The sequence below is a fragment of the Marmota marmota genome, unplaced genomic scaffold (assembly GCF_001458135.2).
Source record: "Marmota marmota marmota unplaced genomic scaffold, marMar, whole genome shotgun sequence".
NCBI lineage: Eukaryota > Metazoa > Chordata > Mammalia > Rodentia > Sciuridae > Marmota > Marmota marmota.
The window spans coordinates 39669474-39696811 of record NW_026000016.1 but is presented as its reverse complement, the minus strand read 5'-3'; the positions used below and the strand labels follow the sequence as shown (position 1 = coordinate 39696811).

Genomic DNA, 27338 nt, shown 5'->3' with positions numbered 1-27338 from the left:
CGGAGGCGAGGCGGGCGAGAGAGCGCCCGGGGGCCAACCCCAGGGCTGAGCAGGCACCGGCGGCGCGCGGGAACGGCAACTGGGTACCCCGCCGCCTGGGCCCCAGTGACAAACGCAGGCGGCCCCGCCCGCTCGGCCGGGCTGGCCCCGGGAGGGGTCCCCACCTCGCGCCGCATCCCAAGCCCGCCCCGTCCGAGGCGCTCGCAGCCTCTGGCCGGGGGTCCCAGGGCTCGATGACGGTGGACAGCAGCATGAGCAGTGGGTACTGCAGCCTGGACGAGGAGCTGGAAGATTGCTTCTTTACGGCCAAGACCACCTTTTTCAGGAATGTGCAGAGCAAACATCTGTCAAAGGTAAACATAATGATGGAATACGGAGTCTTTGGCCCGGAGGAAATAACCTCTGTGCCCTAGAAGGGAAAACCTGCTCCTGGCGAACAGGCCAAGTCAAGTGCAGGAGAGTGGCTGGGCTGCTGCTAGGGACCCTCTTGACCAATTGTCCGCCAGGACCCTCTTTAGCAATTGTGGGGGAGCCCTTTGAGGACCTGTACAATTCTGGTCAGACCTCCTTTCAGCATTTCCTGTCCCTAGACCTTTTCAAAATGGCTCTCTAGGGTTTGGGGACAGGCTTGACTCATGGATTGGCTGCATCATGTTCACCTGTGTCTGAAAGGGTCACTGAGCAACTGCTCTGTCCCACCCCCAAATCCAAGCTTACAAACTCTAGATAGTACTTGGTGCCTCTGTAGATAAACACTTCATAGGTTGAGACTTCCGTATTCCAAGTGGCCAGAAACCATTTTAAAACTGAGTTCAGCAACTTTGCAGAAGTCCAGGGTGTTTTTAGAAACAGACTAAAACTTCTCTCCTAGGCTGCTCTCATGTTATTATTATAACTTCCTAAGTGGACTTGGGTGACCTGAAGGGCTGGTGGAGTTTTGTGTTTCTTCAAGGGTCAGCCTCTGGACACCCAGCTAGCCTGGGTTCCCTGGCTGTGGTCTCCTAGTTGTCTACAGAGCCACATTATCTGTGGCCCGTCTTGACAAAACTGTGTTTATTTGTTGTGTTTTTTAGATGAGAGGGCCCTTAGGCAAGGCCTTGGAGAGGTTACCTAGAAGGGCTGTTTGTAGGCAAAAGTGAACTGTTAAATTTCATAGTTGTGTGGCAGGCTCATCATTAATTCATCAGTCCTATATCAACTAGAATTAACCAAAACTACCTCAGGCCTGATTTGGGGCTTCCTTTGTTCTTAATTCATCCTGCCTGCAGACCCTGTATTTGCTGGGTTCTGGTAACAGGCAAAAGTGTTTTCAATAACATACTTTCAATGATGAGGGATGCCCGTGAACCAAATAAGAAGTTGTGATTTTATGTTTGAAGGAATCAAGTAAAACAGACCTCTGGAAGAAGCACCTGTTTTCTAGGGCACCCCCTCTTGAGTCTGAAGAGCAGGACTTACTCTGAAGGGCTGGGTGCAGGGGACAGGAGTTCCCTTCTCTGGCTAGGTAGGCCTCATGCAGAACAGCATCATTGCAGAGGGGAAGTGTCTCACCCTGTTTTGGGGTTCTTGCCTCATTGTGTGAACCTCCTCCCCCTTGAAACAGTGGTTATCAATTTTAGCTACACCCTAGAATGGAGAGAGGGGAGTTTTAGAAAATACTGATACCTGCACAAGCCCAGGGAGTCTGATTGGATTAGCCTGAGGGCCAATCTGGGCATTGGATTTTGAAAAGGCTCCCAGGTAATTCTCAGATGCAGCTGAAGTTTGAACGATTGCTCTAGAGCGTTTTGTTGCTGTGCCTGGGAAGGAAATGGTTCCTGTTTTTAAACCCGGTTCAGCTGCCATGCCTGCCTCTCGCTACTGGCCATGCTGTAAACCCTTGGTCCCAGAGGGTGAGAATTTTGCATAATTGAGTGAGGAAGGGACCCTGCAAAGCTGGAGTTTCTTTTGCTTGGCAATTGAAAAAGGTCATTGTTTCTGGTAGTCTTGGAAGAAATAGAAATAATATCCCCATAAAAAATACACTGAGATGGGGTTGAGGGTGGGGAATGACTTATCCTGAGGCCCACACAACCTCCTTTTCTCATTCTTCCACCAAATTTTCCTTCATTCCTTCACCCCAGGAAATGCATCTTTGGTTTGGCACCTACAGAAATGCTTTCTTTCTTTACTTTGTGTCTTGGATCATCTCATGTCTTGGGTCCTCTGCATGTCTCCCTATTTCATTTTGCCCTTGTCTGTAAGTTCACTAGGGGCAGGAATCCTGCTAAGAAAGTCATTTTGTTGAATGTCAGAAAGTGCAGTAAGCGATAAATGCTCCAGAGAAGGAAGGGAAGGTGGGCATGGCCTCTCCTATCCCTGGCCTCTGCCCAACTCTAATATATGGTTTGAGAAGACCCTGACAGTATTCAGAACTGCAGTCAGGGAGTTTTCCTCAACACCAGAATAGCCTCCAGCCTGGTCCCAGCTCTCCAGGGAGAGGCAGGGCTGGGTGAGAAGCCCCAGGTAAGCTGGGCCCACTGTCTAGAGAAGGCTCAGGCTGTGAAGAGGAGCATGTGTGGCCAACCTAGGAGTTGGGGAAGCTTCCTGCAAACATTTTGATCTCTGTTCTTCATCTTTTTTCACATTCAGTCACGTTTTCTATCTCCTCTTCCTTCTTGGAGTTGCTCTAGAAAAGCCTTCAAAGCCATCAGCCATATCCCGACCCAATTCTGATTTCTAACAGTGCTTCTTTCCTCCCCAAAGCAAGATCATGTCTGAGCTCCTGAGAGAATTTCTTTTTTCTGTCTCCAAGGGAAGGAGCTTATGTGTTTCCCGGTCGCTGAGAGACTGAGGCCCTCATTCGGGAAAGGCCGAGATGCTTCTATAAATAGCCCTGTCAGAACAACCTGTGTCTGCTGCTCAGTCTGTGCCTGACTGGAACAGAGCCACGGGGAAGCCTCGCTGCCCTTCCCATGCCATTCCCTGGGAGTTGTCACTAGCCGGTTCCCAAGGACTCTCTGAGATGTCTCTTCAGCCCCCTTTGGTAGGAGGTGGGAGGCTTTGGGAAGATCTCCCCACTTCGTGGCACCTGGAGGTTGGGGAGACAGCACAGTAGAAAGGGGAATCAGGTCCTGGGCCCCAGCTTGGTCTCTCCTGTCAGGAGATGGCAGCTTCCTGGGGCAGTGTATGTTGTTTGAAGGGGCCCGGGGATCTGGTATTGAGTCACACTAGGCAGTTTCAGGATGCTGAGTTGGTACTATGTTCCAGGCACTTCTCCCTTGGCAGCAAACAATTAGATTGTGTTTCCCTGGGTCATGTATATCAAAATGGGCTCCTGTGGGCTCAGGCAGTGTAGAATGATGCTCTCAGTAAGGCAGGAACATGCCTACCTTCATCTAAGATGTGGGAGTGTGTGTGTTCAAAGGGTTCTAGGACTCCAGGACTTTGGAGCCCACCCAGAGCATCTAGGAGGTGCTCTGAGGACACATAAAGGCTGCTTGACAGAGAGAGAAACTGAGGTCAGAAAGGTGCAAATGTTCACCAGGGCACACATCTGGTTGGGGGGAGAGCCTAGACTAACACCCTCTTTGAACTCCTTGTCAAGTGCTCCTCTTCTCTTCTTGCTCTTCTACTCAGAGTGTAACAAGCACAGACTTCAGACTTTGTCCCCTCAGACCCTTCTCCAAAATGGAAAGACCCAAGCAACTGCAGGCTGGGTGAGGTCAGGAAAGATAGTTACTATCCCTCCGTTCCATAAGGCAACCTGCCTGGGGACCTTGACCCTGTGTTTTAACACTGGGGCGGGAGGGTGTCTTAAAACTCTAATCATTTAAAAGTTCTCCTTGATGTCTGTCCTAAAATGGAAAGACTGTTCTAGATAAAAATCTACCTCTTGCTAGAGACTTCCACATGTTTTTCTTTGTGGTTATGGAGAACAGAGGTTGACTATATTTGTGTTTAGATATTATATATAAGCATATGTGGAACACACTCCCACCCCTCCTTCCCCCTAAGCCTTCTCTGGTCTGCACAGACACCCTTGAATTTTTTTCTTTAAGGAAGATGCCAAGAGGAAGGGTTCTTAGAGTTCAGGGTACTACATTACTCTCTTCTTACCTGGCCAGTCAGCATCTCCCTGGGAGTCTCTGGTACTCTGAGAACAGCAGTCAACCCTGACAGCCCTGGACCAGCTGGGGAAACCCTCATCTCACGAAGCCATAGGCACAGCCCCTGCCCCTGACCACCTTGGCGTGAGAGAAAAGAATACTCAAATTAAGCTATATCTGAACTTGAGCAATAAGAATAAAAACGGGACTCCTTGGGGTGGCAGACCATTGAAGGGTTTTTAATGTGCTATGTCAGAGGCTTACACTGCCCAAGAAGAACCCAAATGATTCTTTGTACAAGCGCCTTTCATTTATGGATGTGACCTCTACACCCCGTAGATTTCATCACCTCTGGCCTTTCCTAGCATTGCTTTGCCCTGCAAAGGTTGAAGGTTGAAGGTCGTCAGCCCTGTAAGATCAGGAATCACATCCCCTTTGGCCCAGTGCAGGCTGGTGCTGACTGAATGCTGGCTGAAACTAAGCGTTGTAACAAACAACCTCAATTTTCAGTCCTTGAGCATAAGAAGTTTATTTCCCTCTTTACATGAAGTTAAATTGACAGGTGGGGGCTCAGGATAACACAGAGGAGATTTTTGTAGGCCAGGCCGGAAGTGGTGTGTTTCTCAAACCCACATGTCATCGGCCGGGATTCAGTCACATGGCCACACCTAACCACAAGGGGAGGATGGGACATCACTTGCAACTGTGAGCCCAGGTGTGCAAGGAGGCCCACAGTGGTGAACCTTTGGCTGGTTCGGCCACACATTCCTCCCAGCATCTCTCTGCACCATGGAAGCCCTGCTCACACCTTGGTGAACGGCATCACCTCTGTCTCTCTGACCCAGTACCTTTTCATCTGTCCTTAAGGGTATCGTGCTCCTGGGGTCCTGTCTCCCCCAACCAGACTAGGAGCTCCTGGAGGATAGATGATTCTTCTCCTTTTTTCACAAAGACTGTTTGTCTTGACTCAGCTGAATTTTCTTTAATAAATCAATTCCAGTGATAGATTTGGGCACATGCAACATCTGCCTACCCTAGAAGTTTAGGAAGAAAGATTATACACTGGTATCAAACCCTGAATCCCAACTCTTATTTCACACTGTCAGGTTGGGATCTGGATCCAGCTCCCCAGACCATGATCTTGAAGGGGAGGCACCAACAGGCCCATCCTGGGGTCCTGGATTCTCTTCTTCCTTCTGCTCTTAGCTTGAAGACCTTAATGGTTTCCTGTGTGAATCCAGACCTATTCTCATCCAAGGCCTCAGTTTCTTCCTCTGAATAGCTCAATATACTCCTAAAAGAGGCTGGGGTCCCAGGTCTGGCCTGGTGTATTCTTTGGGGACAAGAGAACCAGATACATTTGCTGAGAATCAGGAACATTAAACTTGAAGTTGGGAGGAAGGAGACAGGTATAAGTAAGTGTCTGAGGTGCTTTGCTTCTCACTCCCTGGCTTCATTCTCCATCCCATCTCTCTTCCTGGTGCTTGGAGGTCTCTACTCATGTGCATCTCAGATACCTAATATTCATTACGTCCAGAACCAACACATATCCTTTGCTTATAAATGATCTCTCTCTCTGTGTTTATGCCCCTCTGCCTAGTCCCCTACCTTCAGAGCCTCAGGGGCCTTCATCCCATCTGTCACCATGGGCTGCATCTCCACAGTGTGGCAGATGGCAGGCTCCCCTTCCTGACCCCCACCCAGCCCTGTTGGGTGCTCATCACCTCTCACTGAGATGCTCTAATAAGATACCCAACTGGTTTCCATCCATCTTGAGTATCCTGCATACAACTGCTTGTGGTACCCCAAAGTCTTCACACATTCCCTTTGCTTCCTGAGGAAAGCCCATACTTGGTTCCTGCTCTTCGGGGCAGCGTTCCAAACCTCGTAGTACCTGGCCTCAGTCACACCTTGTGTTTTCAACTGTCTTACAGCACTGAGCACCACAGGTGGGGGATACAGAGATGGACAAGACATGGTCTCTACTCTTAAAGACCCTATGGCCTCCAGCAACATGAGTAACAGACCCTGGGTGCTCCCCTTGCCATCCATGAAGTATTTCGATGGGGGTGCCTGGAAACAAGGGCATCCAAGTGAAAGGCATTCTCCGCATCTGCCTTCCAGCTATGTGGCTTTTATCAAAACATGGTGGCAGCTCTTGAGACAGGGAGAACTGAGGAGTTGATTCCTGGAATCAGAGGGTTGGGACAATTGCCCTTGAGAGGTCTGGAGGTAGGCTGGCAAAAGCTGGTAGTGACAAAGCTGCAGTAGCCCAGGAAGAGGTAGAGGGGTTTGACTTACCCTCTGAAAACAGAGTATCTAGAGCTGGAGGAAGCTGTTTGTTAGAGATCATTACAGCCAGTCCCCCGTTTCCAAGCAAGCTTTCACATAAGCCATTGCAGGCAGGGGAAGGGAAGCTCTGTCCATTACTCCCATCCTCCTCCAACCCCGTTATCCATCCTTCCTTGTCCAGGGAGCTCTACAATGGGATGTAGGCTGGCTGGATCTCTGCTAAGTGTGGGCAAAGGAGGGCAGCAGAGAGCCTAGGACTGACAGCGGGCACCAGCAGAGTTTCTATTGCTCTCATGCCAGGAGGCTGGCACGTTGGACAGGTAGTATGTGGAGGGGGTCAGCCAGTAGGCTTTGCCCTACCCCCTATTTGTCTAACTCCAAAGTACGTGCTCTTCCCATCACAAATGGCTCTTGGGTGAGAGTCCTGTTTTTGGAAGATTCCGGATAAGTCCTAATCACCCTCTCAAAACAGTGTGACTTATCATAAAAGCTACTGTTCTTATTTAGCCAATTTCCTGGTGGCGAAATTCAGGCCCTTTTTTCCTATTTTTCACTTGGGAAACCCGGGTCAGTATACTCTGTTATATCATCACCTCAGCCTCTTGTTCACGGGCCCCTCACACTCCTCCTCACCTCTAGGCTGTCCCCCAGTGCAAAGAGTGGTCTTCAGCAAGCATTGACTGACACACAGAGGCTGGGTCTTCAGGGTGCTGCCCTTGCTATGGGTAGTGGGGGGCAGAATTTCCCATGCCACAGAACCGAGATGAGAGATGTCCCTTCCATTGGCTGGAACACCATGATTGGCAGGGAGATAGATAGTATGTATACTGTTGACACTCACATGTGGCTGGGAATGTGCAGGTTCATGTAAGGAATTCGGGAGCTAGTGTTTCCAGCTGTAGCTCAAATGGTCCTTTCTCTGTGCTCCCCAGATTCCTGACCTGTCCTCACTAATCCCTCACTGTGATGGGCTATAATTTTCTGGCCCAGGGGCCATGTCTTGCGTGTCACTGTGTCCTTGGCACATGGTAGTTTCTTGATGCATGTTTGATGAAGGAGGAGCTGGCTTGGGACTTCTTTCTCCATAACCAAGAGCTCTGGAAGGCAGCAGGGACTCTCCAGAGGACACATGAACAAGCACTTAGCAGCAATGTTTGTGAAAGTTGATCTCAGGACTATTTTCAAGGGAAACTTGCTAAGATTCTGAATAAATGGATTTTCCCAGTTACCTTGAAAAGAAAAATCCCACTGAATGAGCAGAAAATACAAGGACAACTTCCAAACCTAGCGTGCCCCACCCCATCCATGATTGTTCAGCTGTTTGCCCTGGAGAATGAGGGCGGGCAGGGCTGGGTCACTAAGCAACCAGGCCTGGCACCTGCTGGCAAGAGATGGTGTGGTCCTTCCTTGAGTGGGGCCACCAAGGGTGGTAGGGGCTGAGGGGCCCATGTGAGGAGGCAGGAGAGTCTGGTATGACAGGTTTCTTTTGTTGGCCTTTTAGCCATGGGGAGTGGCAGGTTGGGGAGGAAGGAACCAGTAAACCTCTCATTTGTTTTTCTTTCCCAACTTACTTTTGAGTGAGTGAAAGATACTAGTTTGGCAACTCCAGTAGTTTGAGCACCCTCTTAGTGCCCAGGTACAGTGGGCAGGGGCTGGCTGCCCTGAGGTCCCAGGATCTCATATGACCCTGTCAGTGGGCCTGGGAGCCCACTCTCAAGCCTTCACTCTGTGAGACCTCAGGAAGCATGCTCGCTGCTCCGGGGCTCACTTTCTCCTTTTGTAAAATGGGACGACTTGCTCCTCCATGGAGAGGAAGTGATAAGCGGGGGCCCAGCACTGGACCATGAGAACCTGTGGAGCTCTGGGGTTTGTGATAACAAAGGCCATTTTTAGAAATGCTGATGGGTGTTAAATTTTGATGTAGGTGGTGGGATACATGATTGTGATGTGTGGAGGGATAAGACTGTTCAAAGAACAGAGTCATGGACATGAATGGGGCCTTGATACAAGTCAGCACTGTCCTGGGTGCTTTCCATGAGTATCTTCATTTGAAGCCTCACAGCACGATATGAGGGAAGCACCATTTTTGTTTGCATTTAACATTGAGGCAACTGACACACAGAAGGGGGTCAAGTAACATGTCAAGGTCACACTGTAGTCCAGTGCCGGTGCTTCTAACCACCAAGCACACTGCTTCTCTAGCTCTCTCCAGAATTCTTCTAGTAGTTGAAATCCAAGCAGTGAAACCAGTTGTGTCCCCAAATGCAACACCATGTCAGCAGTACACATCCTGGAGTCACTGAGGATAGTGTACTTTTCTGGGCCATTTGGAGCATAGAGGAAATCAAAAGTCCTTGCCCCTAGGCCATTGTGATATAATGAGAGAACACACATGAAAAGCCACTCAATAACTAACTAGGCCGTGTTTCAGCATCACAGATTGATCTGTGAGCACCTGGGTGCAGAAGGGCCAGCATGAGAAGGAGTGACAGCCCTGAGCAGAGAGGGCAGGTGTAGGCTGCCAGAGACTGCAGTACCAGGTGCCACCTGTCCCAAAGTAAAGGCAGCTGTGGGCTCCAGGTAGAGGGGAGCTGGCAAGGACCAGCCTCCTCCAGCAGGGCCGTGCAGGTGGTGTCCTGGTGCTGGTGCAAAGCCTAAGCTGCCTCTCCTCCTAGCAAGTGTGGGTGAGCTGGGTGCTGGGGACTGGCTCGCCATCAGAGTCCCTCTGCTTCCACACGCCACTCACCACCTCTGAACTGTCTGAATCCTTTATGGAGTCGAATGTCCCATCCTGCCTCTAGCTGAGTGGCCTAGTCCCAGGGAAAGAGACTGGGCCTGGAGGCTTAGGATGGGGGCCCAACTTGCCTAGAAGTGAGCTTGGTCCTCACTTGCTTGGAATATAAAAAGGGAAGTCCTAATTATAGGATCCAAATAAAACAAGCCAGTCACATGACCTCCAGGTCTCCCTGCCCTTGGAATCCTCCTTTAATTTATGTTTGTTTATGTATGTATGTGTGTGTTTAGTGGTGCTGGAGATCAAATCTAGAGCCTCATGTATGCTTGACAAATACTCTAGCAGTTCCCACAGCAGTCTTTTAAAAACAATTATGTTAAAATACACATATCAGAAAATTTACTACTTTAATTATTTTTACCTTATTTTTAACCACTACCATTTTTTTTTTAAGGGTCAAGGACCGAACTCTGGGCTTTGCATGTCTTAGGCAAGTGCTCTGCCACTGAGCTAAATCCCCAGCCCCCATTTAAATTATTTTCAATCCATCAAGTCCCAAGTTTTCAATTTTGTGAACATAATCAATGTTCCAATATTATTTCAAAGTTACCATAAATAGTGTATTTGTTGCTTAATTTAAGTTTTTATAGGTTCCACATGTGGTAAGAGGGGACCAAAAAATGAGTTAAGGATGCAGTTCTTTTGTTTTATTTTGTTTTGATACCAGGGATTGAACTCAGGGGCATTCAACCATTGAGCCCCATCCCCAGTCCTTTTTTGTGTTTTATTTAGAGACAGGGTCTCACTGAGTGTCTTAGAGCCTCACTGAGTTGCTGAGGCTGGTTTTGAACTCATAATCTGCTGCCTTAGCCTCCTGAGTCACTGGGTTTACAGACGAGCGTCACTGTGCCTGGCAAGGATGTAATTCTGTGTCCATAAGTACGATGTTCACATATTGTGTAACTATCACCACAATCTTCATTTTTCTCCATAACCTTTTGTGGGGGGGAGGGGTTTGAGCACGTGTGCTAGGGATTTAAACCTGGTCTCTTGCATGCTAAGCACATGCTCTACCAGAGCCCCAAGCCCCAGCTCCAGAACATTTTATCTTCTCAAACTGAAACTCCTTACCTACTAAATAATAACTCCTTACTCTCCCCTGGCCCAGGCTCCGGCAACCACATTCTACTTTCTGTCTCTATCAATTTGACTACTGTAGGAACCCCAAATAAGTAGACTCATGGTGTTTGTCCTTCTGGGGAATGCTTATTTGATTGAGCATAGTGTTTGCAAGATTCTTCCGGGATTATAGCATATGTCATAATTTCCTTCCTTTTTGCTGAGTAATATTCCATTATATGTATATTACATTTCATTTATCCATTCATCCACCAATGGACACAGATTGCTCTCACCCTTTGGCTATTAGGAGTAGTGCTGCTATCAACACTGGTGTTCAAGTATCTGGTTGAGTCTTTGCTTCCCTGTCTTTTGAACATATGCCCAGAAATGGATTTGCTGCATCGTGTGGTAATTCTGTTTAATTTTTTGAGGAATCGCCGTACCATTTCCCACATGGCTGCACTATTTTTCCATTCCTACCAACAATACACAGGTTCCAGTTTCTGCACACCCAATGTTTTATAATAGCCATCCTGATGGGTTTGAAGTGGTCATATCTTATTATGATTTTGATTTGCATTTCTTTAACAGTTAGTGGCATTGAACATGTTTTCATGTATTTTTGGCCTTTTACATATCTTCTCTGTGGAAATGACTATTCAGGTCCTTTGTCCATTTTTAATCATATTAGTTATTTTTTTGTTGTTGTTGAGTTGCCAGAATTCTTCATATATTCAGATATCAATCCTTTATCAGATAAATAATCTGCAATGAAATTCTATTTATTTACTTAGAGACATAGCCTCACTATGTGGCCTAGGCTGTTTTAATATAAGCTATTAATAGGTCTTAATATTGATGCAATTATAAAATATAACTTTCAGTAGAAGTTTTTTTTTTGTTTTTGAGGGGTCTACTGGGGATTGAATCCAAGAGTGCTTAACCACTGAGCCCCATCCCTAGGCTCTTTTAAAAAATTTTTATTTTAAAACAGTTTCTCACTAAGTTGCTGAGGCTGGCTTCAAACCTGTGATCCTCCTGCCTCAGCCTCCCAAGCCACTGGGATTACAGGTGTGTGCCACTGTGCCCAGCAATTTTTAGTAGTTTTTGTGGAGGAAGGGGCCATGGCCCTAAAGATGAAAGTAGTTAGGACTCATGAAAATCATCATGTGGCCCTGGTACAAAGAAACCTGTCTTTGAGATCAATTTGCTCAAATTCACAGAACAGGGGCATGGCTAGAAAGGCCAGCCTGGGGACCCACCTGAGGGCAGTGTGGAATAGATGAAGAGTAGGGACTGGGTATGACAGTAGCTCCCTCGTTGAGTTATTTAGGGCATCCAATGAGATTGTGACTGTGAAGTCCTCAGAGCAGTGACTTTTATTATTACAGTGAGACACCGCAGGGCTTGAAGCTAGGTCCCCGTAGCACAAGGCCACACGGTTCTCTAGGCCTTCTTCATGGTGCTACTGACCCCTGATCCTGATGGGCCACTCCTACATACACATGAGGTGGCCATTTTGATGAGTGGGAGACACTGTGCCAGGCTCTGGGACATGCTGGCACATGGAGAGTCCACCAGGATGACCTTCATTGCGTGAAGTTGATCTAGACTGCCTGAAAGCCACTGAGGCTTGTTGTCCCAGATTGTGCTGTTCTTGTTCTGATATGTCACGGTATCTCTGTCTTCCCTCCTCAGATGCCATGTGGGCTTCCAAAGAAGGGGACCATACCTGTCTGTTTCATCTCCCAAGATGCCTTTCATAGTCCTCAACCCATAGGCAATTCAGTCAGTTACTGTTAACTGTCTGCATTGACCATCTGCTCTCCATCTGGGTCTTTGGGGACTTCAATCTTTCTCTAGTTCCTGAGTTCCCCTCCTTATTTTACCCTATTCCTCCATTACACCGTATAGGAGCTTAAAGAGATGGCTCTATGCTGGAGCCTCTTCCTTGCTCTGCTGCAAATATCCTATTGGAGAATACAGATTAGGAGTTTCCAACCCTTTTATTTTAGGGACATTGGACAGTTCAGAGAGGGACCTGTGGGAATGAACCCTTTCACTGCCATGGATGGGACTGGGGATTCCATCCCAGAACACAGACTCTTTAGGACCTGAGAGGGCCCCCTGCAGTGAGGTTTCATAGGGCTTCCTCTTTCCTAGCTGGTTGAGATCATCCCAAGGAGACCCAATAACCCTCGTCTGTGGCTTAGACATTGAGCAGGGGCCTGACCAGTGAGAATCTGCCCTTGCCTTCTGAGGTTCTCATTTAGGACAGGCCTAATGGGAACCCTGGTGTTCATATCTGGAAGGCTCTGCACATGGTCTCTCTTATGTAGGACCTTTCTGAGGCTCTCCTCCCTGACTTAGGCCTGAATACTTCTACCCAAGGGGTGAGAGAATTGCTGCTGACAGATTTGCTAAGAGCTGAGAAAGAGGAAATGTGGCAAAGGCTCCTGGTGAATGGCTTCCGGGGTACTTTTGTTTGTTTTCTTGAGTTAAATGAGGTAAGAAGATGCGGCCCTTCTTGAGCTTGGCTAAGTAAGATGGAGTCCTGAAGATGAAGAGAAAACAGGTGGTGAGGGGTGAGAAGAGTGAAGTGGTAGAGGTCAGAAACGTTCTTCCTGCTCCCTTAGGCATGAGTCTGCTGCAATTCAGACGTGCCCTGCTCTCCTGTGGGGCCCCCAGCCCCACACCCAGTTCTCTGAAAGGGAAGAGGAAGCAGTGACGAAAAAACCCCGACCTATCTTATGTGTCCAATCTTGTTCTTGCAGTGGAGCCTTTGCGTCTCTTTGGTATCACTTCATGATTTCACAGATGAGAAAACTCAGATCCCAGGATGGGAAGTGACCTGCCATAGGTCACAGGTCATTTGATGGTCTTGCATTTGTTCTCACCAGCTAGCTGCAAAGGAGTGGGCCACAGGGCTGGCTTTCAGCGGAACCTGAAGCCCCGTGCAGCCTGCCTGAAGGGGTATCGCCCCTTGGGGTGGAGGTCAGCACCTGGCTGTCCAGTGTCCACATCTATGGGCTGGGAACCACTCAAGCTGCTCCACCCTTCCCTGCTGCCCAGTTATTGGGTATTTATCTGGCACTCCCTTGGAAGTCAATCAGTGTTTAGCTGGTCCCCACAGGGGTGCCAAAGAAGTTGAAGCCTCAGACATGAAGTCTGTCTTCCTCTGGGAACAACTAATTGGGTCTCTGGGATTAACATATATGAAACCATCTATAAGCAATAAAAGGCAGCATATAATTAGAACTCTGAAAGCACCTCCATAGGTCCTTGAAGTCTGGATTCAACATTGGAAATCAGCTGCTGACATCTGTGCCATGTGGTAATATGCAGCTTTGCTGCAAGAGGAGTCTGAGGCATTGGGCCATGGGTGGTGTTGGAGAGTGAGTGCTCTAGCCTGTGAGTGAGCCTAGCTGCCCACCTGCCAGCTGTGTGGCCTCTCCAGTGGAGAGGAGAGGAGAATAACTCCTGTCCGTGATCAAGCCTTTGCCTGTGTAGACTGTCCATCAGTGAGAGTGAAGTTACAGAGGCCCGTGGACTGGTGGAGGGAGGAAATATACAGGAAACATAGAAAGTGATTCAGGAGAAAGAAAGGGACCAGCATAAAACTGAATATGGCTTCCTCATTTAGGAAACAAAATGTCACTGATGTGATATAGCAGGAAAGCAGAGGATAGGGAGATTGCTGTGGGCTGGAGAAGTTTCACTGGGAAACCGCATGGAGAAGAAGCATCTAGGGAAAATGGGGAGTGTGTATTCTAGGCAGGAAAAACTGCACAAATAACAGTGTGGAGCAAATTACTGCTCATGGGCCAGTTTCCATAAATCGGATTTTATTGGAACACAGCCACCCTCGTCCTACGGTTGCTTTGGTGCCACAGTGGTAGAGGCGAGTAGTTGCAATAGACTGTCTGGCCCTTTACAGCAAGTCTGCCAAGTGTCTGTGCAGAGGAAGGAATGCAGGGACTCTGGGTACTTGGGCCAGTCTAGAGTAAGTGCTGAAGGAAAGTGAGAAATGAAATTGGCTCAGGGCTTGGTTTTCCTGGGATGAGAGTAACAAGATGCTTTTGGATGAGTTTGATAATTTCCAGAACACCTCCATACCCATTATCTTGATTGGTTTTACCTTTACATCAAATCTATGAGGCAATAAAGGATTTTTATCCTGAACCTATAGATGAAGAAACTAAGCCTTAGAGGTTATCTCACTTTCTCAAGGTCATATAATTAGTATACTGGGAGTGAGAAGTCAAACACCCATTTGTGTTCATCCTGTGGGTATTTACTGAGCCCTGCTATGTACTAAGTTGGAACTAGGCTCTGGGATGCTGTAGTGGACAAGACAGGTATGGCCGCTGCTGTCACAGAACTCAGACTAAATTGAAATCCAAGTCTCGCTGTAATTCCTAGGAGAGACTAAGACGTTTCTTTCCACTATAGGTAATTGGGGACCAGTTGAAGATTCTTGAGCAAGTGTTTATGATCTGATTCATGCTAAGTGCTATTGGGCCCAGAGAAGAAACAGAAAAAGTATGGAGCTTTGGTCTAATTGCAAAGAAAACCCAACACTTGTGGTCCCGTGGCAGGGTAAAATAAGTAATTGCAGGGTAAACTAAGTAAGCACCAGATGGCATGGTGTTAGCCTTAGATGTAGGTCTGCTTGCATTTTAATGTGGCTCAGTTCCCTTGACTGTAAAATGGGCACAATAATGTCACCTTCCTCATAAATTTGCTGTGGAGATGAAATGAGCGAATACATGCTGAGAAGAAAAGCGCATGGCACTTACCTAAGCACTAGTGAGAGACCATCATTCAGGGCTGGAGCGGTCAGAGAGGCTCTGCCAGATGAAGGGAGGGCAGGTGGGCAGGTAGAAGTGATGGGCTGAAGGTATTAGGCAGGAAGGAGAAGAGGCTGACACATCTTTAAAAAGAGTAAAATTTTTTGCAAAAATGAGGTTTGTGTGATTTATGAGCATGGATGTGCATGAGGGTTCTGGCACTGAGGGTGGGACGCCTGGTCTTCCTGCCCATCTTCACCTTGGGGGACCCGTTCTGGATTCTGATGGATTGCCCTATGCCCTCCTGGGGATTCTAGAAGCCACAGGACTTACTCAGAGCTCTCCTTCTTAGAGCATTGGATTACTCCCTACCACCAAAATTAAGACTTCCTTGTCATTGATTAGAATGCAGAATCATCCAATGTTTTATCGTTACTGTCGTCTTAAAGGTAAAACAAAGGAAAACTTGACTTAGGGTAAATCTGCTCTGAAATAGGCCCCAGATACAGGGGATGGCCCTCCTTATTTTGTTAAGGATATTTTAAAAGAAACATTAGAGACTCACTCTTTGGGGGAAACATCTCTGCTCTTATGGCTAGCACTCAATCTTTTCACTCCCAATAGACTCGAGAACTAAGAAAGGTGACAGATATTTCATGCTTTAGACATGTAAGATAAACCAATTTTTTCACCAGTGCCCTGGACAAGCCGGTGCGCTGGCAACAGTTCAGCCATCTGCCACCAATGCCAGGGGCTTAATCAGAGCAGATGAATTCTATGCCAGATGCACCAAGACGTATGAACTCCCAGGAGAGACACAGGCCAATGCCTATATTTGTGAAATCATAACAGAGTTCCCTATTCCATCTCTATCTTGGGCCACCCCAGGAGACAAATGCTGTCTTCTTGATTTCTAGCTTTGTGCCCATGAACAGAGACAAATGTTTCACTTGAGAATCTGGCAGGTGAACAGAAGTTGGGATTTTGCCTTCCCCTTGGAAGATGACTATATTCTTGATCTTGTTCACACAGTGGATACTGCCCTTTTGGGCAGTGTGCATCTACTGGCACCAATGTGTGAACTTTGCAGCTGGATTGGGAATGATGGGGAAGGGTCTTTTGTAGTTCTCAAATGCCACAGTGAATTGGAATCACCTGGGAGTTTTGTTTGTTTGTTTGTTTGTTTTTTAATCTCTATGCCCAGATACATCCCAGACCAATTAAATCATAAATCTCTGGGGATGTAGGCCAGGTATCTGTGTTTCTAAAGATCCCCAGATGACTCCATTGTGCAGGCAAGTTTAAGAACCACTAGTCTAGATTCTACACCATCCTAGGGTGGGAGGAGGATTAGAGAGTCCTTGGTTCGGGCTGGCTGGCCCACTGGCTGGCCTACTTTGGGAGGTGATTCATCCAGTCTGTGGCTCAGATCTCGTCTGGCAGACTCAGTGTGGGCAACAGCCATCCCACACTGGGCACTGACTTTCCCCGGGTGTGAGATTCTTAGTGTTGGCCACACGCAGGGCTCCTGGCACTCACAGATGGAGCTCACCCTCCCCCAGACTTAGAATAGTGAGGTCAGGGCTGCTATCTTCTGTGTCTGCCTTGGAAGGCGGAGGTGCCTGGGGCCACTTGCATCACAGGTTTGTGGTGGGAAAGGGAGAGAATAGATGGGTTTATCTGATGAAGAAAGGGGGAACAGGAAGTAGAAATCGTAGGCCAAGGCAGCTCTGACTCTCACTGTATTCCTAACCAGGCCTGGAAGACTGGCCTTGGAAAGCCACGGTACAGCTGCCTTTTCTTACAGGGAACTGAGAAATCTTCTAGTCGCTTCTAGAATTTGCCTTCTATCACTTAACTCTCCTTTGAAGATGAGTATGAGAAAGTTCTTAACTCCTGAGGAGAAACAGACTGTGTGTGTGTGTGTCTCAGAGATAAGACTACAATGGTAGCCAGATGGCTGATCCTTCTGACTGGAAGCTCCCAGAAGGAAGGCAGCCCGGCATGTCTGGTTCATGGAGGTGTGCACAGTGAAGGTGGTTACTCCAGGAGCTAAGACACATGAGAAGCTCCATTTTGAGAACTCCTAGATTAATGGATTGACAATGAATGAGAGCATGTGAGGCTCACAAAGCGTTTTTACTCACTTCAGGCAAACAGGAAACGGCCCTGCGAAGGCTTCCTCTTGGGTGACCAACAGGTTCAGTTCCAGAGACCTGAGTGGGCACATGGGAGAGGTGCTGTGACCAGAAGATGTTAGCTGACCTTGGTGGCTTCTCTTGGCAACTGTGGAGTCTGACATTTTATTTGTTCTGTGGTATTGGAAAGTGGGAGGAGGAAGTGATGGCACATTTCCCACAGACAGGCTTGGGGGAAGGTCAGGGGCATGCTTTGCGTTAGATGCCCCATTGTGCTCCACTGGGTGGTGGTGTGATATCAGGGCAATTGTAAACTTCCCACCAAACCCAGACTCCCACAGGCAGGTGTCAGAATCATCCCTCTTTGGACCCCAGTTCCCTCATTCAAAGATGAATCATGATCTTTTGACATCTAAGGTCAGGCAAATTCTGGGTGGCTTTTAACCAACCAGATCCTGCACTCCCAGCCACACAGGGCAACGTGAAGACAAAACTGGGAAGTGAGTGACCATGATCTTGAGAGAAATTCAGAGAATTGACTGAGGAATGCAATAACTTAGATCCCAGAAACCACCCCTGAACTCCCTCTCCAATGTCAGGACATTGACCTCTACCTCCTAACTTCATTCATCCTTTCCCCTTCCTGGAGAGTATGGGGTGGGGTGGGGTGCACAACAAGGGAATATATGGAGAAAGAGTCTTGATGTCAAAGGAGGAACACAACAGGCCAGACCAGGAATTTCTGGTCAGTTCTTCACATTTTTACTACCGGGCATTATGCAAGTTGGTAAAGGCCTCTCGGTCTCACCTGTAAAATGGGGGTAATAAACCATCTCGAAGAATTTGGGCTTGTGAGGAATTAAATGAGATAGTGTATGCTAAGTACTTGGCACAGAAGAGGTGCTCAGTAGATGTTGGTTATCCTTTTGCCCCTAGTTGAGATTATCTCCCCGATTATCATGGAGAGCTACAGCCCCTGTCTCTACCAGTTCACTTATTTCCTTGACAATTACGTAGATTCTCTTCTTGCTGTGTGCCAGGAAAGCACTGTGGCCAGTATGTGAAGCCTGAACTTGTGTCCATGTGCCCTGGTCCTCTGGGCCTAGAATTTGGGTCATTCCCATCAGCTTTTGCTGGCACCGCTTGTACACACCTGTCTTTCCAGCTTTACTGCTGCTTCCTCAAGGAGACAGACCATGGCTGGCATTCCTTTGCATCTCCTTAGCATTAGCAGCTTCTCCATAGCAACCCTCTGTAAGCAAATGTGGCCCTGCTCTTTCACCAGTTCCTAGTCAGTCCCTGTTTGTCTCGTAACCAGCCTGAGGAGGAGGTACTATTCCCATTTTACCTGTGAGGACACTGAGGCTCAGAGAGATTTGAGTTGCTCCCCTGCGCCCCCACCAGGTGGCTGGCCTCCTGTTCTCACTCTGGGACCATGAATTCATTCCACAGTGAGGGGGCGCTGCTCACCTCTTCTAGGCCTAAGAGGCCTTTGGCGGGTGTGGTCTTTCCCCTTCTTCTCCTGAGAAGCACTGTACACCACCCCCACTTCTATCTGCTCCAGAATGTCTGTAAGTCCGTGGAAGAGACGCGCCGCCCACCCACGCTGCAGGAGATCAAGCAGAAGATCGACAGCTACAACAGCCGGGAGAAGAACTGCCTGGGCATGAAGCTGGTGAGCCGGGCCTGCCACGGCCCTCTACCTGCACCCCACGTCTTCTACCTGCACCCCACACACCCTCTACCTGCACCCACTCTCCTCCCGCCCCCATCCAGCTTGGCTTCCTGCTCCCCACTGGATGCTGTGGCTACTCCCTTGTAAATCCCTCCCCTTTCTTGGAACTTCTCGCGGCCTCCGGAAGCCTGGACCCTGGATGGCCGGTAGCCTGGGCTGCCAGTGGCTTCCATGAGCTCTAGGGAAACAACAGTCTTTAGAATAGGATCCAGATCCAATCCCTGTTTGCTTCTCTGTGCTTGTGGCTTTGGGAACTTTCTGAACCTCGATGTTAAATAGACATTAATGCCTATGTGTCAGAAGTCTTGTGAGGGTTAAATGATAAGCAGTGACCAGAGGCCCAAATTGCTTGGCCCCCAGGAAGCCCTTGACCAGGAGAGTTCACAGCTCCTCTTCTTATCCCTTAGACTGTGCAGTGCTCAGAGAGGTGAGGGCTGCTGACTTGACACAGGGTTCAGAAAAGCAGTCTTCCAGAGGGAGAGGAGACAGTAGATGAACCCTGCCCCCTGCTGGTGGTTGGAAACAACTGTCTTTGGGGAGAGGCAGTGAAAATTCAATGAGCCCTGGTTTTAGTCTTAAAAACTGAGGGTTTTTTATAAAGAAATGCAAAGAAATTCAGTGGCTTGAGTGTCTGAGGACCTTATTACAGAGCCCTCCCTCTCCCTCTTGGTTCAGAGGTGAGAACTAGAGAGGTCACTATAGACCTTGCTTTTAGAGTAAGGACTCACCAAGGGCAATTGACCTGGTGACAGGAGGTTTGGGGCAGTCAGCCTGAACCTCTTGTGGGGCGAAACTGCTGCAGCCCCGCAAATCCTGTCTGGCAGCTCAACTCTATGGGCCTATTTCTGACCCACTGGGGGTGGAAGGTGTCTGTGTCACTCCAGCATCTCTAGTTCAGCAGGGATAGGAGGCAACCCTGGAAGACAAGTGGTGAGCTGACTGGGGTGGCCCTGCTGTTAGGACCTCTGTAGCCTCCAGGGAAATAGTCCAGAGTGGCAGACACAATCATGCAAAATGGACCTCCGTGAACCCACACAATGTCCTCCCACTTGCAGAGCGAAGATGGCACCTACACGGGTTTCATCAAAGTGCATTTGAAACTTCGGCGTCCTGTGACAGTGCCTGCTGGGATCCGGCCTCAGTCCATCTATGATGCCATCAAGGAAGTGAACCTGGCAGCCACCACAGACAAGCGGACATCTTTCTACCTGCCATTGGATGCCATCAAACAGCTGCACATCAGTAGCACCACCACAGTCAGTGAGGTCATCCAGGGGCTGCTCAAGAAGTTTATGGTTGTGGACAATCCCCAGAAGTTTGCACTTTTTAAGCGGATACACAAGGATGGTCAAGGTATGAGAGAGAGGGAGAGAGAGAGAATGAATATGAATCATTCCCAACCAGAAATTACCTTTCCCCACTTTGTTCAAGTCCACTCCGTAAATCTCTGACCAGCCCTGGTGGGGTGGAGGTGGGGTTCTTTACATCAGGGGTCCAACTCCATGTGGTGTTCAGATCCATGGAAGAGCCACTCATGGGATCTGGGTAGGGAGATGAGAGCAGATCATGGCCATTCACTGTGCCCCTCTCTGTGCATGTGCAGGAAAACCACACCCAGGCTCCCATTTCCTAATCTGTGTAATGGGAGGGAATCCACCCACCACTCCTAACCTTTTGGGAGATGATGTGAATATGGAAACATGCTGTAAACTCTAAGCAAACACCCAAGATAAAAGGTCATTGCTCTGGGTTTTGTTTTGTTGTTGTTTTTTTTTTTTTTTTGTATTGGGCAGGAATCCAGGGCAAGTGCTCTACTGCTGAGCCACACTGCCATCTCACCCTGACTATTCTTGTCAGATTCAAGTTCATTTCACTAGGTTGAAAAGACCCTATGTCTTTTTCCAATTATAAGACCTTGCTCTGCATTTTCAATCCAATCCCACCCTGTCCTATTTCAACATGAGCACCCAACTCCCTCTCTTGGTTTACAGTGCTCTTCCAGAAACTCTCTGTTGCTGACTGCCCTCTCTACTTGCGTCTCCTTGCTGGGCCTGACACAGATGTCCTCAGCTTTGTGCTAAAGGAGAATGAAACTGGAGAGGTGGAGGTAGGTCTGCAGCCCTTGCACACACCCAGCTCGCAGGGCACGCTGGGAGGGTGAAGGCGGGCATTGTTCTAACCACCCAGAGTAGGTGGGGGCCAGGTGGCAGCAGCAGGAAGATAGATGATTTCTGGGGGAGCTGAGCTGGGGTGAGCATTGGGCCTGAGGCTCAGTGTTGAAGCCAGGATTGTCAGCCCCCATGAGTAGCAATAGCAAGTCAGGGCCTGTGTCTGGCAAGGCCTGTGCAGAGAAAGGATTTTGTGTGTTTTGTCTCTGAAACTCAGGGTGGAGGACCAGGCTTTTTGTCCCAGGATAGCATGAGGCCCAGCAAGTTACACCACTAAGTTCTACTGGGTATAGACACTTTTGAGCCATTTGTCTCTCTTCTGTTTTTAAAATACTGACTTCCTTCTCCTAAGGGGTCGGTTAACCAGTGTCAAGTCTGATGCCATATATGGGTGCTCTCCAAGGCTTGGTATACTTAGGAGGCAGAATCTTTGAAGAATGATCAAGAGCAGAGGAAGGTGCCAGTTTATCACACTCTTCAGTGGAGGTCTAGGGTGTGAGGGTGGTCTTGAGGGCACTGGAGATTTGGATCATCTGGTCAGGTGGAGCTCTGACCCCACTTCAACCAGAGCAGCTCTGCTTCCATCTGCTTTGAGCCTACAGAAGAGTTGGTCTGGAGAAGATTCCACTGAGAGTGTGGAGTAAAGGGCTGGCCCCGTGAAGGGGTCCTGGCTAGTCTGGAGGCCTGGCTTCTAGTTGGCATTCTGCTGCTGTCAGCTCCGTGACTGCGGTTATGCCACCTTCCCTCTGTGGTCTTTAGGTTTCTCCTTTATCCAATGTGGGGATTAAAACCGATAGCCTATAATATTCTTTTGTGCTAGAAAACCACAGGCATCTCCATCCTTGGCCCCATGGGGCCTTTGCTCCTGAGTCAGCTTAGAAATCAGATTGCCTTCTATCCTGAGGGACCAGGTCCTTTCTGAGCAGGCCTAAGCCAACCAGGCCCTCCAGAGCTTTAGAGGGTGTGCTTTCTCATCTGCTCCACCATCACAGGCAGTAGGTACCCAAAACCCACAGCAGATGAGAAAATAGGCCGAAAGGAGTGGAGTGAGGGGCTCAAGGTCACACAGGCTCAACCCAAGGGTCCTGAGTCTCAGTTCAGCTGGCCTCTGGCTGCTTCTGATGGATCTATTTGGTGGTGGCCTCAGCTGCTACTGGTTCTCAAAATAAAACAAGGCTCATGGGCCTCCAACTCTTGGTCACGAGATGACAGGATAGGAACTGCTGCTGCTGCTGGTGCAACAGACATATACAACCCAAGGGTCCTTCACTGTGTCTGCCTAGTTAGAGCTAAGTGCCTGTGAGTCATTCCAAGCATATGAACCATGTGAAGAAGGCAGGGCCAGGCCTTCAGATTGGGTCAACTTCTAATCTGTTTCCTCTTCCATTTCTCCCCTCAAATCTCCCTCACAGTGGGACGCCTTCTCCATCCCTGAGCTCCAGAACTTCCTAACAATCTTGGAAAAGGAAGAACAGGACAAAATCCAGCAAGTACAGAAGAAGTACGACAAGTTTAGACAGAAACTGGAGGAGGCCTTAAGAGAATCCCAGGGCAAACCTGGGTAACTGGTCTTGCTTCCTCTCCTCCCAATGCCCACAGATTTATTTTTATTATTAATTATTATTTTGCAACAGACACTTTTTCTCAGGACATCTCTGGTGGGTGCATCTGTACCCGCCTCTAAGTTCCAGATGTGGCACAAAGTCTCTTCCATGGACAAGTGTCTGTGTGGGGGTTGACTCCTGCCCACCCCCCACGCTCTGCCCCTCAACAGACTCCACCAAGGATCAGAACTCATGAGATGAACAGTGTTGTCCTCTCTCAATCTGCAAGCCTTTCACAAACCAAATAGTTGCCTCTCTTGTCACCAAACCGGAAACTTTCACACCAGCCGGCAAAAGGAAAAAGAGAAAAAGGTTTTAGAACAATATGTTCGTTCTCTGGCTTTGACTCATCTTCAGTTTCTCTTACTTGCCACCTTCAATACCTTTATTTATGAGTCAAATGTTGTAGCATATTCCTTTAGCAGGTCTGAGCTAAGTCCCTGAAAGCAGAATAATGTTCAAAAAAAGGACTTTCCCATTGCCCAGGGCACCTGCTGTTCCTGCTTAAGGGAAGTTCATGTGGCCTCTGGCCCAGCTGCTGGGCCAAGGTGCACCAAGGTGGAGCCTGGATTTCCAGGGAAGCTGCCGCCTGCTCTGTCCCTGGCCCTCATTGCTGAGACTGTGCCCGTGTAAACCCAAAGGGATATATATGTATGGTAGTCACATCTTTGTCAACGGTCTTTGTTTTTAAGTTACAAATTTGTTTTTAACATTACTATCATCTTCATGTGTTTCCATTAAAGGGAAACTAGCCATTTACCATTTTAAAAGTCTCCTGCTGAGTCTGGAAATCAGGCAGCAAGAGAAAGCCAAAAAGCATTGCAGAGAAACGTGTCCAAGCCGTCTACAGCCTTGCCTCCACCTTCAGCAGCAGAGGGCCTGGCTGCCTTGGGTTCCCCCAGGGCCTCCAGCACTGCCTCCTTCCTCCCTCTGGAATTCTGGGATCTCCAGGTGCTGCCAGAGGCGTGGCCTTGGTTACAGAGGGAGATCCTCCAACAGGGCCAACTTGGAGTCCTTTCTGTTGTGAAGCTGGCCAGGCATGGCTCAGTGAACCTGTGGGCCTGGCCTCCCGTTGACCTCAGTGCCTTTTGTTTCAGAGAGACAGGAGCAGGGCGTGTTTGCATGAAGCTCTGCTGCTGACTTGCTTCTGCCAGGAAGTGGACAACAGCGGTGTGGGAGACAAGGCCAGGGGAGCCCTCACTTAGAGCATAGGGTGAGGGTTACACACCTCCTACCCATCTGGGTTCCTAGGCTTTGACTTCCCAAGAAGTAATATAAGCACATTGACAGGGAGGATCAGATTCCTGACTCTGAATATTTGTACTGGCGCCTTGTTTAAGTTCAAGCTTAAAATAATTAGCCAGACAATTCCAACAAGTAGCCAGGACTGCAGAGACGCTCCAACACAGAGGGAGAAGGACTTGCCATTCTCAAAAACAGAGCTGGTGTTCCCATCCAGCCTCAGAGTGACCATTTCTTTGCTGCCCTCTGCCTTCCCAAGTCCCTCTTGGGTCAGTTCCAACCCAAGCTTTGTGTAGCCTCTGAAGTTTCTTCCTTTACTAAGGCTGAGTCCATACTGCCCCATTCCCAGAGGAATGCTGACCCCTTGTCATAAACACTGTGTGTCATCTTCAGAGCTACAAAAGCAACATGAGCTAGAAACAATTTTTTTAAGCCACAAAAACCCTGGTTATCTGCCATCTCATGCTCAGCCTTATCACTTTCCTCCCTTAAAAAAAAGTAAATCTCTCTCCCTGCTGCATATTAAAGGAAGCAGGTAGAGAATCCCTTTCCCTTTGTCCTGCATGTCTCTGACCTTAAGAGAAGGCATGGCTCCTGCTGCAACTGCTGAATGCTGCTGAGACCCTCCCTTGATTGGGATGGCTATTTTATTTTTGAGAAGGAAAAAAAAAGTCATATATATATATATATATACAGGCATATAGCTATATATAAAGATATAAGGGTGTTTATGAAATAAGATAATTATGGGAAAATTCAGACTTTAAAGCACAGTTAGACCCAGGACCCATGCTGAGGTCTGAGCCTCTGGAAGGCATGTAGAGTTTCCTTCCCTCCCAGAGGTGGGTGTGACTGCTGGTAGTGCCTTCTATGGTCGTGTTGCTCAGTGTACAAGTGTTTGTTCCAAGGATATTTTCTTTTTAATTGTCTTTCTTATATGGGTTTTAAAAAAAAGTAATAAAAGCTTGTTGTAAAAATGATTCACAATGGAAATGTCTTCCTTGAACTTCACGATCTTATGGAAATCGGGAGCTGGGAGAGAAGAAGGACTAGACATGATCACACACTTCTTGGCAGAGCCAGGTTTTCTTTCACCAGTGAGCCAAGGAATGAAGGCTACTGTTCAAATAATTTTTAGAAACCTGTCCAATGTGTGGGCTGGAGGGTGCTGCCTGGGTGAGCAGCTATTCTATCTCTTGAGAACCAGAGAGGTAGGGGGACCTGTTACAGAAGCAAACAGAGACTTAGAAAAGAGCAGAGGTAATTGGGTGCGGTGGCACACACCTGAAATCCCAGTGGCTTGGAGGTGGAGGCAGGAGGATTGTGACTTCAAAGCCAGCCTCAGCAACTCAGTGAGGCCCTAAGTAACTCAGTGAGACCCTGTCTCTAAATAAAATACAAAATAGGGCTGGGGATGTGGCTCAGTGGCTGAGTGCCCCTGAGTTCAATCCCCAATATCAAAAAAAAAAAAAAAGAGCAACAGAAGAGCTTTCTGCGGCCAAGGATGTTTAAACACCAGGATGGGCCACTAAGGGAGAAATGGATATTCTATTTCTGGAATTATCTAAAAATGAGATAGATAGGAATGTGTCCTTGTAAGTTTAAGATCACTTTACCATGGAGGAAGAGAGCTGAATCAGATGATCAAAAAATTCCTCACCTTGGCATCCTCTGACTCCAACAAAAGAAAATCTCAGTAATCATGGAAATACCACATAAGTTAATTAAAGAAAAATTCTTGCCTGCCTTCCAGTACCGATCATGAATCATGGATCATGCAATGGATGGGGTGGGCCCTTGGGCTACAGAGGCTCTTCAGAGCTCATCTAGTTCAGCTATAGAGGAGAATACCCTATCCACCAGCCATCCTTATAATTAGCCAGTTATTGTGCACATCTGCAACACCTGTCCACCCACACCTCCATGATGTGTATTTCAAAGATTCTGCCAAAGCATGGAATGAAGAAGCTTCTGCTTTTTACAACTCAGTTTGTTACAGCATGGGGCTAGTAAGTTCAAAGTTTTAAGTCTGACCTTGTTACAGATTACTTGGCTTAGCATACAGCTAAAGAATCATTACACAGTCCAACTCTACCCTGCCCTCTTAACATCTCCATGCTATTCACGGGGGGGTGGGGGGGATATGACTCAATGCAAATGTATCACCATTACTGGAAAAAACATTTACAGCACAGGTCTCGACAGCACCCTGTCATGACAGAATTCTGTGCTGATCACGATTAAGAGTGAACACTCCTTATTGGCTTTGTATCTTTAACAGGGATTAACAAAAGACAACCTCTGTGAACCTTCAATACCTCCAAGATTGTGCAAAACAGATCATGTTTGTAAGGAACTTTGTACAGTACCACAAGTTATTTGTATTCATATTAAGGACCTTATTTTGTTCTACTGTACATATTCTACTCCCTCAGATCAGATTCTGGTTTTGTTGTACTAGGATCCTCTTTGGGGTCAGTTTCTAGAAGTCCTTTTCTGGTTCTATATGCTCAGGCCAGCAGAGACAGGATTAGTGAAATTAAGGACTTGATTTACCAGTGAAAAAGGCTATTCTGGAACTGAGAGCAAACGGTGGGGGACCCCATACACATCTTCACACCCATCTCTTTCCTCCTTTTCAAGCCTCAGATGGGTAATCTGTGGAGGCTGTGAATGGCCTTGCAAGTCTCAGTTTTTTTAAAAAAGTGAGATGGGAAAGAAAAAAGGAAGTATATTGAAGTGTAATTGTTTCTTGATGGTAAAATCAAGAACTATTTAAGGAGTTTAGTGCCACTCTTGTTCCTATTGTATGAGGAGAGCTATGGTCACAGAAATGACTTCTACTAACTGAGGAAGGGGAGAGCAATGGTTCTGGATATGTTCTGGCATCCAGTGATCCCTTTAGAATTGGACAAAAGCATGGTTCCTTTCTTAGGAAAATGTCATACGAATCTTGTTCAGACTTTCTGAAGACCTCTTCTGTGAACCCCAAGCTAAGAAGGCAGGGCTAAAGAAGACATTTGTAGGCTAAGACACTTCCCTGTAGCAAAGGTCTCACCTCGAAGTTACATTATAAACCTAGTTTTTAGTGGCAGTGTGCTAAAGTTGGGGGAAAATCATAGTCATACAGAAACCCATATTGTTATGTCTTTCTATCCTAAATCTGCTGCAATTTAGAGTCAATTCTTTCCTCTGTTGCCTTGATTGATGGCCATAGGCAGGTTCTACTTTCTGAATGACTAACTTTTAGAGATGTGAAGGGACTATGTGGGGATTAGGAGGTTAACTAGGTAGTAGGAGCAGATAAACAAGAGGCCATGAACTATTTGGGAGAGGGGCTTGAGAAACAGGAAGTCTTTGAATAGGCTATCCTAACTTGAAAGCAGGAGCCAACTGAACATCAAAACCACTGAATGGAACAAAAG

General features: G+C 47.8%; 1 protein-coding gene and 2 long non-coding RNA genes across 5 annotated transcripts in view; 1 reads left to right on the top strand and 2 right to left on the bottom strand.

Annotated features, from left to right (window-relative positions):
- LOC125618512 overlaps positions 1 to 4245 on the bottom strand; it is a 27917-nt gene extending 23672 nt beyond the window's left edge. The window contains exon 1 of the long non-coding RNA XR_007349844.1: positions 4088 to 4245. This is a non-coding gene — a long non-coding RNA (uncharacterized LOC125618512). The remainder of the gene's footprint in view (positions 1 to 4087) is intronic.
- Positions 1 to 24893, top strand: part of Rassf5 (Ras association domain family member 5) — a 64235-nt gene extending 39342 nt beyond the window's left edge. For 2 of the 3 annotated variants that reach the window (XM_048809525.1, XM_048809524.1), the window contains exons 3-6: positions 18729 to 18839; positions 19955 to 20252; positions 20891 to 21006; positions 22480 to 24893. In XM_048809525.1, coding sequence (XP_048665482.1) covers positions 18729 to 18839; positions 19955 to 20252; positions 20891 to 21006; positions 22480 to 22632 — 678 coding nt within the window. In that variant the 3' untranslated portion in view covers positions 22633 to 24893. Of the gene's footprint in view, positions 354 to 18728; positions 18840 to 19954; positions 20253 to 20890; positions 21007 to 22479 lie in introns of all 3 variants that reach the window. The other variant, XM_015483743.2, reaches the window with a different exon arrangement.
- Positions 11240 to 20465, bottom strand: LOC125618511. Its single transcript, XR_007349843.1, has 3 exons — positions 20311 to 20465; positions 17174 to 17242; positions 11240 to 15169 (listed from the first exon to the last, which is right to left on the bottom strand). It is a non-coding gene; the product is annotated as an uncharacterized LOC125618511 (long non-coding RNA).
- Positions 24894 to 27338: the final 2445 nt, after the last annotated feature.